The 16189-nt window shown below is 39.7% G+C and overlaps 2 protein-coding genes across 2 annotated transcripts; one reads left to right on the top strand and one right to left on the bottom strand.

The window, feature by feature from the left end:
- Nucleotides 1-983: 983 nt before the first annotated feature.
- Nucleotides 984-1949, bottom strand: LOC123642059 (olfactory receptor 56B4). The gene has a single exon (XM_045556986.1). It carries the CDS (start codon nucleotides 1947-1949, stop codon nucleotides 984-986), a length of 966 nt encoding a protein of 321 aa, XP_045412942.1.
- A 12692-nt stretch (nucleotides 1950-14641) lies between these two features.
- LOC123641621 (olfactory receptor 52K1-like) lies at nucleotides 14642-15638 on the top strand. The gene has a single exon (XM_045556502.1). The coding sequence runs from the start codon at nucleotides 14642-14644 to the stop codon at nucleotides 15593-15595; it is 954 nt and encodes a 317-aa protein (XP_045412458.1). The 3' UTR covers nucleotides 15596-15638.
- Nucleotides 15639-16189: the final 551 nt, after the last annotated feature.

The following is a 16189-nucleotide window of genomic DNA, read 5'->3' as shown; positions in this document are numbered from 1 at the left end:
CTTTCAAATGTACTTGCGCAAGTTAGGCTTCTCTTCCCAAAATCTGCCACGATGCCATGTCATTGGATCAGGGGAGTCTTCCAACATTATCCACATGCCATTCTGAAGCCAACCTCCACCTTTGCTGATCCATACTCTGGTGTTGAAATAAATAAGAAACAATTTTACTAACCTTTCCTTCTTTCTGTTTCTGGACATATATCATTTCTCTTATGTGGAAAGTTCCCCTGTAGAAACTTTTGTTACCCTTTATACTGCCAATGAACTATAAGACTTCCATTAGGATTTTCTTATTTCATTAGAGAAGTTGAGGTAGTATTGAATGTTAAAAAAAAGTGGCTGGGATATTCCTTTTAGGACTTTAATGCAAATTAACTCAAGAGTTGGTAAAGAGTTTGTGAAGTGACAAAATAATTTCTGTCAAATTTTTGACTTACATTTACATAATTAAACAGGTCCTCTAGAATGACTTTTTCTGGAGGACTTAAATCTACTGTATTAACCATTAGAAAAATTTCTGACAACTTTTAAATGAAATTTTCTTTTATTAAAAGAGAAATGATACATAATTTCAACTTGTTTTGTCATCTTAATTAGCATTTTTAAAAATTAGTTGCATAGAGAGAAAAGGTTAAAAGCAGGGACTCTGAGGCCTGGCTGCTTTGGTTCAAATCTCACCCTGCAACTTCCTTCCTATGTGACCTCGGGCAAGTTTCACAACTCAGTTTCTTCATCTGCAAAATGTATAAATAACAGTTGTGCTTGCTTTGTAGGGTTGTTACAGGAATTAAAAGTGTTACTGTTTGCGAAATGCTTAGAGCCGTGCCTTACACATACTAAGTGCTATACAAAATAGGTATATTAATTTGAATCGATGTTCCAAGCAACTGAGAGAGATGGAATATTAACCAAGGAATGTAGGGCTCCAAAGCCTGTGCTTTTTCTGCAACACTACATGTAATGTTTTGTCATTTGAAGTTGTTTCATGTCCTGGACACATACTCACCCAAACCAAGGAGCTTCTGGAAGGCCACTTTCAGCTCCTGGGTCCTAAGGGCGTATACCATGGGGTTAAGGGCTGGGGGAATGACAATCTGAAGCACATTGAGGAGAACAGGGATGAGGGGAACCCTTCTTCCTGCCAGGTGAGTGACAGACACTACAATAATAGCTGTGTAGAAAAAGAGAATGAGGATGAGGTGGGAACTGCAAGTACTCAGGGCCTTTGATGTTGCTTCAGCAGAGTTCAGTCTCAGTACAGAGCGAATAATCAAAGCATAGGAAACAAAGACAAGAATCATGTCACTCCCAATGACAACCCAGACCAAGACCAACTGGTAAAACCTGTTAATAGTGATGTCGTCACAGGCCAGACTGGTGACCCCCAAGTTAGAGCAGAGGCAATGGTTAATCTCATTCCTGGAGCAGTAGTTTCTCTGGGCAGCCAATATAGGCACTGGGATGGTCAACAGGCCATTCCTGAGCATCATGAATCCTGTGGCTTTGAGCACAAAAGCTTCAGTGACTATGGAAAGATATTGAAGTGGGTGACAGATGGCTATGTATCTGTCCACTGCCATGCAGAGGAAGATACCGGACTCCATGCAGAAGAAGCTGTGGATGGCATAGATTTGAGCAAAACACTCAGGGAGGCTGATGGCCTTGGCATCAAACCAGAAGATGGCCAGGATCTTGGGCATGATGGTGGTGGCCAGGCCAATGTCTACCACTGCCAATACACCCAGAAAGTGGTACATGGGCTCATGCAGCATGGGCTCACGTTGAATGGTGACCATGATGAGGATGTTGGCACTCAGAGCTAAGAGGTAGAGCAGAGCCAGTGGCAGGGAGAGCCAGTGCTGCCACTCATGAATGCCTGGGAGCCCTGTCAGGATGAAATGGGAAATCTGGAGGCTGGTGCTGTTGGTAACACTGGTGGAGGTGTCCATGGCACAAGTGCCCCAGTCTCAGTGTCTGTCTATAAAACTGAAACAGAAGGAGGTCGTATTTAAAAGTCAGCTGAGAGTCCTGAGGAGACCACTTCAACAGTGACCCAGTTCCTTTTATTCAAAAATGGCCCTCAACTTTTTTTGGCTTCTGGAAATATTCCACAGAGGAGCAACAAAGAAAGCCAAAATAACTTCTAAACAGCAAAGTCAGAATAACTATTTGTCATCACCACTTGTCTGTTTAATAAGCATGTCCAAATATATCAATGATAATCTTACCACTAACTGATAATAATTATTAATATTTGGTTTACTTACTTCCATTTTTGTTTTATTTTTAAACAGCTTACATGATTATGGGGAGATAATTTTATATCTTGCCTTTGTCTTTTAGTAAGGTATTCTAAGGCATAATTTCAAAAACTATTCCATGGATGAATAAATCAGCCAAAGACTTTCCAATATCATTAAAAATATGGAATGTTAATTGTAGTGGTTGCTTTAAATGTTTGTATTTGGCTATTCCATAGTTCACTGGTTGATATTCTTCTTTTAAGATTATTTCCTTTGAGTAGAGTCTCAAAAGTGGTACCAAAGTGATATATACAAACGGAATAACCATGTTAAAATTTTATTTTGTTTTATTTTTATTTTGAGACAAGGTCTTGCTCTATCACCTGGGCTAAAGTGCAGTGGCATCATTACAGCTCACAGCAACCTCAAACCCCTGGGCTGAAGCAATCCTCTTGCCTCAGCCTTCCAAGTAGCTGGGACTATAGACATGTGCCACCACGCCCAGCTAATTTTTCTATTTTTTGTAAAGACGAGGTCTCGCTCTTGCTCAGGCTGGTGTTGAACTCCTGACCTCAAGCAATCCTCCTGCCTCAGCCTCCCAAAGTGCTAGGATTACAGATGTGAGCCACCGTACCTGGCCAAAATTTTATTTTTAATAGAATTTTGATTTTATATTAAGATATAATATGTACACATGTTAAAAATGCAAATAAAATGAAAAATATAAACAATGAAAAGTAAAACTACCATTCTTGGGCCTCCCAAATGTCTTTCCTTTTCATCAGAAGCAGCCAGTAATACCAGTTTCTTGGTAATCTGTCCAGAGATAGTTTGTGCATGGATAAGAATATACATATATCAATAATATGTATATTTTAAATAAGAGACAAAAACAAATGTTAGCATATTAATCATACCCTTGTTTTCCTTTCTTGCTTTTCCTTTTCTTTTTTAACTGAGTATTTTGGAGACTGTTTCATATCACCATATAGATAAGCCTCATTGTTTTTAAGTTGCATCATTTTCTACCACCTGGATGTCCCATAATTTAATGAGAATTTTTTGTATTTTGTTATTGAGAAACAATAGTTGTGCATATTTTTGGGACAGGTGGTATAGTTTGATACATGTCTACAATAGGTAGTGATCAATCGGAGTGATTGGGATATCCATCACCTCAAACATTTATCTTCTTTATGTTGGGAATATTACAATTCTTTTCTTCTATCTATTTTGAGATACACAATAAATTATTGTTAACAATAATTTCTCTATTGTGCTATCGAATACTAGAACTTATTTCTTCTATCTAACTATATTTTTGTAACCATTAACCAACTTCTCTTCATCTTCCCCTTCTCCCTTCCCTTCCCAGGTTTTGGTAACAACCATTCTACTCTCCACCACCACGAGATCCAAATTTTAGCCCCCACATATGAGTGAGAACATGCAACATTTGTCTTTCTGTGCCTGGCTCATTTCACTTACCATAATGACCTATAGTTCCACCCATGTTGCTGCAAATGACAGGATTTTATTCTTAGGGCTGAATAATATTCTGTTGTGTATGTATACCACATTTTCTGTATTCATTCATCCACTGATGAACAATTAGGTTGATTGCATATGTTAGCTGTTGTGAGTAGTGCTGCAATAATCATGGGAATGCAGAGATCTCGACATACTGATCTTTTTTCTTTTGTAAACATATCTAGCAGTGGGGTTGCTGGATTATATGGTAGTTCTATTTTTAGTTTTTGGAGGAAACTCCATAGTGTTTTCCTATAATGGCTGCACTACTTTACGTTCCCACCAACAGTATACAAGTGTTCCTCTTTCTCCTCGTCCTTTGTTATTTTTTATCTTTTTGATAAAAGCTATTTTGACTGGGGTGAAATGATATCTCTTGTGGTTTTGATTTGCATTTCACTGATGATTAGTGATGGGAGCATTTTTTCATACATTTGTTGCACATTTATATGTCTTCTTTTGAGAGATGTCTGTTCAGGTCATTTTCCCCCTTTTAAATCAGAATATTTGTTTTTTTGCTATTGAGTTGAGTTCCTTATATATTCTGGTTATTAATCCCTCATCGAATGGATAGTTTGCAAATATTTTCTCCCACTGTGTAGATTGTCTCACTTTGTTAATTGTTTTCTTTGCTGTGTAGAAGCTTTTTAGCTTAATGTAATCCCAATGAGAACTTCTGATGGGCATCTATTCTGTTTCCAATATTTTACCGCTATGAAAAATGATGCAATAAATATAGTTGTTCTTGTATCTTTATGTGTATGTTTATCTATAGAATAATTTTTAAGAGCTGAATTGCTGGGTCAAATGGAAAGAAATGATTTTGACTGATATTGCCAAATTATCTTGTAAAGAGGTTATTATGGCCCTGCATGAGAGTATGAGCATTTTGAATGCTCTTGATATATACTAAAATATTCCTTCATAGGCACATGTAGTACTTTATGCATCCAGAATTTGTTCATAAGTGTCTATTTCATCATATCCTTGCCCAAATTGGGAATTTTAATTTAAAAATATTTATTAATGGAATAAGCAAAAATTGTTATTTCAATTTTGGTTTAGTTTTTACTTTATTTTTAGTAATCTTTAATATTTTTGAAGATTTATTTTCCATTTATATGCTTACTCATTAATTTTCTATTTTATCTTATTCTCTATATGTCTATTTAGGATTTATTTGTCTACTTGTTATTTATTATTGTCTATTGTCTGTCTAATACTTGCCTGTTTGCCTAGTAAATAAATAAATGAATGAATAAAAGCATGTTTTTAAAGTGTTTAACAGAGAGTCTGGCAGCACAATTTTATTAATTTGTGTTGAGTTTCACTATATGTTAAGGATATTACTTCTATCTGTTGAATTTCTGGAAATGTTTTCTCCAATTCATTTTCCATTAAATTCTATTTATCCTTTTTTTTTTGTAAAATTACACACATGCATACAAGTACACTTTTATGTAGTCATAGCAATTTCACTTTTTAAATTATTTCATGACTTTTAAGCTTTTAACAATGTAAATTTAGTATTTTAATAAGCACTTACTTTCATTTTCTTTACAAAAGTTATTTAAAAATATTTTTTAACCAATTTGGAATTTAGCATGAAATGAGAAGGACTCTAAATTGATTTTCCCCTGCAAATAGCTAAACCATGTTTCCAGTATCATTCAGTAAATAAGCCCTCCCTTCCCCGTTAGTTTGCAATGTCCTTTTTTGACATGAATTCAATTTGAACATATATTCAAAGATCACTGCCTACCTGGACAATCTTCTCTGTTTTTAGTGCCAGTACCAACTAAATTACTTTATTTGCTATCTGGTAGGGGAGATTCTTAATACCAACTGTAGGCTGAGGCAGGAGAATTGCTTGAGTCCAGGAGTTTGAGACCAGCCTGGGCAACATAAGTGAGACACTGTCCCTACAAAAAATAAGAAAAATAGCTGGGTGTAGTGGCACATGCTTATAGTTCCAGCTACTCAGGAGGCTGGGGCAGAAGGATAGATTGAACCCAGGAATTCAAGGCTGCAGTGAGCTATGATTGCACCATTGCACTCTAGCTTAGATGACAAAGTGAGACCCTGTCTCTAAAAAAAAAGCCAACCAGCCAAACAAAAAAACTAACTTTAAATAACTTTTAAATTAAAAAAAGATTGGTTGCATTTTGGGGGTATAATATTAAAATATATAAATTAATTATGGAAGAAGTGATGTCTTAAACTCATTGATTCTTTCCTTTGAGAAATCTATTGTTTTCCCTTCCTGTCGTAGGTACTTTTGGAGTTTTTTTCATTATTGTTGCTTTTTTCTCTCTTTGTATTTCCTAATTGGCTATTGTTACCTAAGAAACCTTCTGATTACTATTGTTTTTTAAAAAATATTTCCCCAATACAGCTATTTTATAGCGCTACTTTCCAAAGCTAGAAGCTTTTTAGTAAATTCTATCTGTCTCTAGAGGTTTTATTTTATTTTATTTTATTTTTTTTGGCAGAAAAGTGTATTAGCTATCATTTGGATAACTTTTAATAATGTAAGCTTTTATTTTTATTTTGCATATTGTTAAAATATTTTAAATTTTCAAAACAATATAAAAGAAATGGTGATAATCAACGTCCTTCACTAGCTCCGAACTTTAAATAGAATGCCTCTAGAGCTCTAGCTTCAGTATGATGCTTGCTAATGCTTTTCTAATAAATGGTTTTTAAGTGATTTGATGTTTACTTCTAGTTCTTGATTTTTCTTCTTCAGTCAGGGCTTGGTGAATTCAGTAGCTATCTCTTTTTGGGAGTCTTGGATCTATGATTAAAATGGAAGGATCTCCTGCTTTCACCAGTTCTTCAGTACTTATGGAGCGCCTCCTCTGTGTCAGACTCCACGAGGCAGGGGTGTGTTTGCACTTCCTTGTGGTAGGGATTTCCACTGTCTCCAACATGTCCAGAAGAAAGCTCAGTCTGACTTTTCCCACTTGCTCTCCAGATTGCAGGCCTTGCCTCTGCACAGGTGAGGATCTTGAGGGAAAAGAGGGCCAGGGTTGGAAGGATAAAACTAAGGAAACAAACTGAGAAAGCCAAGGAGGGGGAGAAAGAGAGGCAGGGGCGACCTGGACAGACACCTCAGAAACATAGAAATAAAACTGCTTCTCCACCTCACCTCTGGCCTCTTGATTACTCCCGGCTAGGAGGTCCAGGAGAGCTCTTCTCCGAATGGAACTGCCTTCTGTAGGTGCTTCTGTTCTCTTGGCTACAGGTTTCTTTTATGCCTTTGTTGCTGAGAGTACATCGCTTCCTCTCCCCTGGGGCTTTGGCTGTTGTACAAGTTGGAGCCCCGATATGCCATAGAGGCTCCATGAGGCATTCTCTAATTTTTTTCCTGTGTGCCCCCGAAAGTTGTGTTTTTTTCACCACTTCCCCAAAGGCCCCCAATGATTTTAGAGGGGTATTAAACTCAGGGAACAGAATTACTCAATTCCCCAGTCCCACTGGATGGTCTTCTCTGCCTTGGTGGGGGTGGGAATAGGTGTCCCTCCTGTGTGAATTCCTGAATGCCCTCACCTCTCCCCCAGCCCACAGGCCTCCCTTCAGCCTCCTCAGGGACCATTTCTAGCAGAGGTGTCCTCTATGCTTTACCTTTTACCACTTCCTTTCTCATGGGTTTTCTCTTCTACATATAAACATGTAAAAATGCAGATGCCCCCTCTGCTGGATATCTCCTATTTGTCCGTCCAGGTATATCTTCCACCGGCTTTGTACTCAGAGAGGATAAAGTCTATGGCCTTTGGTTTATGGTTGGATTTGGCCAATGGGAGGCACTGGTGGGAGATGGGAGGGAAGCAGGAAAGACAAGCTGAGGGATTTCTGACTCTCTTCCTGCTGCCCCACTTGTTGGGCAGTGCTTGTGTTTCTCTACTAAAGGCCACTGATTCTGTCTATTCCATCTGTCAGTATTGACAGCTATTTCCTCTTATTGCTCCTCAGATTTAGGGAAGATAATGGCTTAAAACTTTTTTGTTGTATATATTTGAAATATACAACATAATATTGTGATATACATAGTAAACTGATTACTAACAGGCAAATTAACATATCCATCATGTCATAGAATTACCTTTCTTTTTTCCTTTTTTTCTGTGGTAAGAATACCTAAAATCTACTCTCTTAGGAAATTATCAGTATACAATGCAGTATTATTAACTAAGGTCCTAAGGTTGTACATTAGACTCTACTTTTTCATCCTACATAACTGCAACATTGTACCCTTTGACCTAGATCTTCCCATTTCCTCTCCTCTCCTCTTCTGTTCTGTCCCTGGTAACCACAGTTCTATTCTCTGTTTCTATGTATTAGATTTTTTACAAAAGATTCCTCATATAAGTGAGATCATGCAGTATTTTTATTTCTGTGTCTGCATTATTTTGCTTCTGAAATAATGGCTTTTGATATTGCCAACACTGGTATATTTTACTATCTTTGTTTTCTTCTTATTATTTTTTAACTCTGCCCATATCTTTGGAATATTCTCTTTATCACCCCCTTTGTATGTGCCATCTGTTTCCCGCTGTGACTTTAACCCATGTATCTCCTGATCTCAACTATCTCCCTCTTTCACCCTATTTCTGAATCTGTTCTCTCTTTCCTTTCTTTTACAAACTTCTTGAAACATTTCTCTCAATACATAGCTCCCAAATTCCTTACCTCCTATACTCTTCTCAGTGCACTTGAGACTTGCATTCCCCTCCTAAACCAAAGTCTATTAATTTCATGCTGCATGTCGGGCTGACTAGAAACGGATGATGAGACAGAGTCTAGGGTACAAGAATTAAATTAAGTTTAAAAACCTATAGAAAAAGTTGGGGGGGAGGGAGAAGAAAGATTGGGCAGAAGGATAAATCATATTCTGAAATTAGGAAAAAGAAAATAAACAAATAAATTGAAAAAAAAACTGTAATGTAGGCATGACAAAGCCTCAGCCAACCTGACACAGAGCTCTGGAGGGAATGTTACTCTTTACAAATTTCCCTCGTCAAACCAAAATGGTCCAACAATTCTACCCCTACCTCATACCAGATGGAGGCTTCCCAGCACTAGGGCTTTCTGGGCTTTTTGTAGTTAAGGCATCCTCTAGCTGTCTGCTGTCCCACCAGCTGACAGAAAGTCCTCCCTTGAGGGAGGATCTAGGTGGTACATCTACATCTCTATCAAACTTTATGCTATTAAATCAAATGGGATGTTTTTAGTACTTCTTTCTTGATTTTGGTTCCTCAAATACATTGTTTAAATTCTTGCCTTCAGGCTTTCAGAGATATTGTTCTTTCTTCATGAATACTTTTTATGTTCATCTGGGTAACTTCTACTAGTCTTTTGCTTCTCAACCTAGGTGCCACTTTTTCTGAGAAGATTCTCCTGACTTCCCAAGACTTGTTTAGATGCCACTCCTGTGTGATACCGTGACACCATATGCTTCTCCTTTTTTTTTTTTTTGAGACAGAGTCTCACTCTGTTGCCCAGGCTACAGTGCCGTGGCATCAGCCTAGCTCACAGCAACCTCAAACTCCTGGGCTCAAGCAATCCTCCTGCCTCAGCCTCCCGAGTAGCTGGGACTACAGGGATGTGCCACCATGCCCGGCTAATTTTTCTATATATATATATTTTAGCTGTCCATATAATTTCTTTCTATTTTTAGTAGGGATGGGGGTCTCATTCTTGCTCAGGCTGGTCTCGAACTCCTGAGCTCAAACAGTCCGCCCGCCTCTGCCTCCCAGAGTGCTAGGATTACAGGTGTGAGCCACCGCGCCTGGCCATGCTTCTCCTTTTATCAATTTCCGGATGGAATTGTAATCGCCATTATGTTTCTTTTCTCCTTATTACTTTAAGCTTTCACAGAGCAGCAGCTGTGCCTATTTCATTCACTGTTTTATTCCTGGTATCTCTCAAGGTAGCAAACTGATACTAGATGTTCAATAAATATTAAGTTGGAATCATATTTTATCTTTGCTGCCATAACACAATACTTTTCATATTGCATTATGTATATGAATATATAGTAAAAACAATGTTATTGGATCCAACTACTTTAATCAACTCTCTTATTAATGCTACCACATTTTCAGAGTCCTTAATTTTTGTTTTGTTTTCTAGTTTCCTCTTAAATGCTAATACTGTCCAGTGTTATTTGTATAACATTGTTTCTTCTTAGTCTGCATTATTTTCTTGAGTAATATCCACTACTATGGCTTTGCTAATGGACATCAACCAAAAATCATCATTTGAAACTGTTTTGGAGGTATATTTCTATACCACTTTGTTTCATACTCCCTTTCTCCCTTCAAGAGGTAGGCTTATTTGTTCCTTGAAGGGCCCAAGATTGATTCATGAGGCTAGAAATCAGATACTAAAACTTGCACAAATATAGATATTAAGGTCATTTGAAATACCAAATCCAGACTGTATGGTAGAGATTAAGAATGTGGCACAAATCCTGAAATAGAAAGGCCTATGGATTTAGGAAAACTAAGAACACATAGCAGAGAGGGTGAATATAATAATATCTGGAGAAATTTTGGAGGTGGGGTACTATGGCCTGCAACGAATTTAAAGATAATCTTACCGTATTAACTTCTTGTATGAGTAGTGTGGAAACAGAATTTAGTTTTTAAAGGAAGCTTCAGTTTCCTTATTTATGATGCTCTTATCTATTGAGTGAGAGGGCTCACATTCTGTACATCAGATTGTAAAGAAAGTCTATAAAGCCCTACAGATTATGGGGCATCTCTGTTCTAAGACTTTAGTTTCTGGGCCTCAGTTCCTATTACAATTACCTGTCCATCTCCTTGGTTCCTCTTGGACTGATCTTTTTATTGCTCTTGTTACTTGGCCTGCCTATTCTTCCTTTTCCACTGGGTTTCTGGGCTGGTGTTTTGCTATTTCTTAATACTTACTTCCTGCTGTCTCAGAGGTATTACAGTATGATCTGTCCTAAATTCACTGTGATCAAGCTTGGCTTCTCTGTCAGAAAACTGAGTGTTTCACCTTAGGGTTTATAATCTTGCCTCTACCTGAAATGACACCTGCTATATTTTCTCTCTCCCTTTGAAACTGAGTTGGTACCCTTAGAAAATGGCTCTCCCAAATGGATGGCCTGATTCTGGGTGCTGACCATTCCTAATCAACCCTGCGCTATTCCTTTCCAGGATAATAGGGAGTTATCATTTTGAAGACACATAGTCTGGCTGAGTTGTGAACTATTAAAAATATAAACTTTAATGCATTTGTTCTTGTTTTTCCTTTGGCTTCATAAACAAATCATTTTCCCCCACTAGGAATTTCTTCCTGGATTTGAAGAATCTATGAAGAATCATGCAAACTGCCATAAGTCTTCTCCCATATAAGCTGAACACACTCAGTTCTCCAATCCTCTCTCTCAATGTAATGTCCAAATCCTTCATACTTTTGGATGCTCTCCCATATATTCATCAGGTACTATTTTCAGGAGTGATTTGGATGGCTGAGAGGAGAGTCAAATGTAGGGAGAGCAGTTAAGAAGAACCAACATTGTTGAGTAATTTCACCAAGGCCAGATAACATATGGCTAGCTATACCTCCAGGACTCGGCCTAACATTGTACCTACCATTTCAAACGTAGGAGTAGAAAACCTTTGCCATTTTTCCCAGCCTTATTCTCTGGCCAGGATCTTTCTTCTCTTAAAGGTTTCCACTTATTCATTCACTCTTTCTCTCATGGTTGACACCTGTCTCCGTGTGAATCTTCTGGGTAATGTTCTGTGCTGGTCCTAGGGGTGCCCTTCCTCATCTCCTTGCTTTCTTCCTCACCCTCCCTGGATCTGATATTCCTGGGCCATAAAGCCAGATGGTCCCATTTTGCATGACAGGAAGCTTCTCCTTGCTCCTGGCTGCAGGGGCTTGGCCCCCTCTTGGCAAGGCATCCTGGAATATGCTGTTCAAAATATTCCCTACTGGGGCTGTTCCCTGGAGCCCCAATAAGAGAAGATATCTTGTTAGAACTTTGTTTGAAGAGGAGGTAGAAGTGCTAATTGGTGTCTAGGTGGTGGGAGCTTCACCTTGGATCCCTATGGGCAGTGCTTGAAAAGATACCTGTTAAATATCACGTTCTTGAGACCTAACTGGTAGCTTAACTTTTCATCCCCCTGTAGGTCAATCAATGCAGCTCTTTGGTGAGTAATGGCTAAGGGTTGGCCGAAGGAAGAGAGATACATAGGGGCTACATCCACATATTAACTTACCCCTGATCCTCCCAGGTATGGACAATTTGATAGGCTGTCTGGGGTAGAATTGCATGCTTTCAGTATCACTAGGGGAAATCATAAATACAGGCAATACTGTGCATATTGTCAGGAGCATGCCTGGATTTTTGGTATCGTACGAAACAGGCAAAGGTGGGATTGGGTATGAGAGAATTCCTCACTCCAAAGCAGGGTAACATCCTTCTAGTCCTGGGTGAGCAGTAGGCTATTGGGAAGTCTGCTCCTCTTTGAAGCCCACAGGTGAGTCATAGGGAAACATTTATGAAGGCTCCTAAATCTTGAGTTCCTGGTTCCTCTCGTTTCTGGACCCATTGCCTCCTTTTATATACTTCCCTATTACAAGCAGAACAGGTGAGCTTACTGGGTCAACTTTTCCTTAGGGCACAAAGATATAACATGATGAGGGACATTTTCTGGGCCCTGAGGGGATAGTTGGGTCATCAGGTGTAATTATTTCTTAGAGTTTTCTGAAGACAGAGGCTTAAGGATGGGCAGTTTGAGGATAATTTGAAGCAGATGCTCAGGTGATAAGAGCTACATTTCTTGACATTTCCCTCTCTCCTCCCAACACCACACTCTGGGGTTGCTGAGGGATCAATATGTATTGAGAAGAAAGAGGGAGCAACATGGGGGAGGAGGTAGTGTCTTTGACTGGGTTGTTCCAGTTTACTATTACATATCATCCACCCACAGGACGTATCTATCTGGTCATTGTTGCCAAATGAAATGCATTGTCTCTCAATTGCAACAGTTTCTATTGTTATCAACTAGACTGCTCTCAATGCACCATTTATTACTTATAATTCCGTGAAAATAGTAACAATAACAACAATAATATTCTCAGTATTTGACAAAGAATTTTCACATATTCTATCTCATTCGATTTTCACAATGATGCTGTGAGGTAGAGTTTAGTATACTCATTTTACATGTGAGAAAATGAAGGCTCCAAAATGGTTAGATGCTTTGCTTAATTAAGGTCACACAGCAGACATGTGGCAGAAATAGTACCCCAAACCAGGGTCTTGTCTCCTGATCTAGAGTTTATTTCGTGACACCAGAACTATAGGTCCACAGATGTTTCCCGTCTTCCCAGCCCCTGCATATTCTGTTGTCATCATGTAGTCTCCTTAGCAGTTGGGGTTGAAGTTATGGGCAATAATTACGTAGTCCTCTTGGAGAGAAAAAACAACACTTTCTTCGCTGTTTTAAATCTATGTTGTTTCTTCTTTCTTGGACTATTTTCTAGCTGACTTCTGCTTCTTTCCTTCATGTTTAGAGACCTCTTCTTGCTGTTATTAAGGCAGTAAGATCAACCTGGCTGCATCTTTTATGCCTCAAAAGGAATCACTTTCCTTACATTCTAAGGCCTTCTCAGGCCCTACACCCAGATATGGCTGTATCCTTGTGTTCATCTTTCACAAGAGAGGACTAGGGTACTTGAGGTACTGGAGGTGTTGAGAAGACATATAATCTCTGAATCACTCCTTATCTGCCTTTATTTGATCCCTCTGTACTGCCCACCCTTGGCCAATGGGCCCTGGAGTTTCTTGCCTGTCCCTGAAATAGCCACTGCTAACTCAGAGATAGGATGGTATCTTCCCAGATTGGGGGTCAGTGGCCATGAGCTGTGGTCTGATTATGTTGCTATATAGAGCATTTACTTCTTTCCAGACCCCAGTTTTCTAAACTATAAAATGATGGTATTAGACATGATACATGTTAGGGACATGAATAATGTTGTACACTCCTAATGTGATAACCTGAAAAGAAGAGCTGAGGGAACATCTGCCAAGTTTCTCTCCTAATGTGAATAAGGCACAGAATTCTTTGATCTTCACATTATGGTTATTACTAAGAGCTTCTGTTTATACCAGGTTACCACACCTCTGAACTTTCTGTCTACCCTTGTATAATACCACCTTGAAGAAGAGGGAGAAATAGGAGGTGGTGAAGTCAGACAACCATTGAGATATTGGGTGGAGAAACAAGTGAAATAGATGGGAATAGTGCAAAGAGCCTGATTAATGTTGGAGTCATCAGGGACCCTACATTATTCTGTAACCTCGGCAGTCAAGTGAAGTGTGGAAGAGTGGAATGTCTCCAAATTAAGGAAATTTCCAGATGTTAGGATTATTGGCAGCTTCAGAAGAGGGTTAATATGATAAGACTACAGGACTGAGATCAGTGTTGATTGAATCAAGCACCAGAATCAGGGAATATGAACTTGATGGGAATGATTTTTAACAGCAATTCCTGGGCATCTACTTAAATCTGGTTGTATGAATTGCCCCAAGTCACACACATTGTACGACAGCTAATGCTGGATCCTGGTTTCTGAACTTCTTGTTCAATGCATTTCCCACTGATTGCCTCTTCTGTGTTTGAAGATCTTGCAGAAATATTGACTAAACTGGAAATTATTTTTCACTTTTTTCCTGAGAACTATGGGAAGAGTGCTGTGGTGGTGATGGGACTAGTGAGACCATATATCCTGGGCTACCAGCCCCCGCATCCTTGAGTTTCACCTGCCTGCCTTTCTTCCTTTCTTTGCAGCGCCTCCTTATTTTTCCATGTGAGATGATGACCATGATTCTTTCCAATAATTCTCATCTCTTTCCACATACTTTCTTCTTGGCTGGCATCCCAGGATTGACTGCTGCCCACATTTGGATCTCACTTCCCTTTTGCTTTATGTTTTTCCTGGCACTGACTGGGAATACTGTCCTGCTTTTTCTCATCCGGACAGAGCGCAGCCTTCACCAGCCCATGTTTTCCTTTCTTGCCATGCTCTGCTTTGTTGACCTGGTCCTTTCCCTCTCCACTCTGCCCAAGATGCTGGCCATTTTCTGGTTTGGTGCTACAGCCATCAGCTCTTACTCTTGTCTTTCCCAGATGTTCTTCATCCACGCATTCACTGCCATGGAGTCAGGGGTGCTAGTGGGCATGGCTCTGGACCGCTTTGTGGCCATCTGTAACCCACTGCGTTATGCGACCATCCTCACCCCTGTTGTTATTGCCAAGATTGGGGGGCTGGTGGTGTTGCGAGCTGTGGGGTTGACCATCTCCTTTCCAAGCCTGGCCCATCGGCTACCCTACTGCGGCTCACACACGATTGCCTATACCTACTGTGAGCAGATGGCAGTGGTGAAGCTGGCCTGTGGGGCCACCACTGTGGACAACCTCTATGCCTTTGCTGTGGCAGTCTTTCTTGGTGTGGGGGATATGACCTTTATTGCCTATTCCTACGGGCAGATTGTGAGGACTGTGACACATTTTCCTTCACCTGAGGCATGGGCTAAAGCAGGCAGCACATGCATGGCCCATGTCTGTGTCCTCTTCTTCTTCTATGGACCGGGATTTCTTTCTGTGGTCATACAGCGCTTTGGGCCACCCACAGCCTCTGCTGCCAAGGTCATCCTTGCCAATATCTACTTGCTCTTTCCCCCTGCATTGGATCCCCTTGTCTATGGCATCAAGACTAAGCAGATCCGGGAGCGACTGCTTACAATTCTGAGCCCCAAGTGGATTGAGCTCACTTGAGCATAGATCTTACCAGCTAGACCTCAGGGCCAGGTGGCCTCCCCCGTGGGATGGAAGCACCACAGCCCAGGTTGTTTACCTAGTGAGGACAGTGAAGAGAAGGCAAATGAAGTTATCTGGGGCACTGGAAAATCTATTTTGAGGCCTATGGTGTTTAGATACTGGGATGGAAGACAAAGAAGGGCTGGGGTATCTCACTTGATCAATCAGCAAGTGATTTTTTTGGTATCTTCTTTTCTTTTAAAAGTTTATGGTTTATTTGTGTTGATAAGATAAATACATGAGGTAATTAAGAAGCAATTAGGACTTTGATGGACCTGGATTCAAGTGACTTAGGAGTTCAAGGGAGATATTAACTGGATGCCTTTTTTGGATGCATGAAAAAATGGGGCACCTCCCACCAGCATGGAGCTCATGCACAGCCAGTCCGTGGGAGTAGGCAGGCCTCTCTACCAGAGAAACTTTGGCGACAGAGAAAGCTGGGTGGCAAACTATAGGGATAATTTAGAGTTCATGTTTATGAGAGAAATTCTTAAAAATTTTCATGCTCCAGCTGACTCCAAAATTATAAATAAAACTTGTTTTCTTTATTGT

This window comes from Lemur catta, chromosome 7 (genome assembly GCF_020740605.2).
Source record: "Lemur catta isolate mLemCat1 chromosome 7, mLemCat1.pri, whole genome shotgun sequence".
NCBI lineage: Eukaryota > Metazoa > Chordata > Mammalia > Primates > Lemuridae > Lemur > Lemur catta.
Note: the sequence above shows the minus strand (reverse complement) of the source record. Positions and strands in the feature narration are given on the sequence as shown.

What these genes read in the sequence shown, in the direction of transcription:
- LOC123642059 (XM_045556986.1), bottom strand. Translation starts at nt 1,949, where the DNA reads ATGGACACCTCCACCAGTGTTACCAACAGCACCAGCCTCCAGATTTCC.
- LOC123641621 (XM_045556502.1), top strand. Translation starts at nt 14,642, where the DNA reads ATGATTCTTTCCAATAATTCTCATCTCTTTCCACATACTTTCTTCTTG.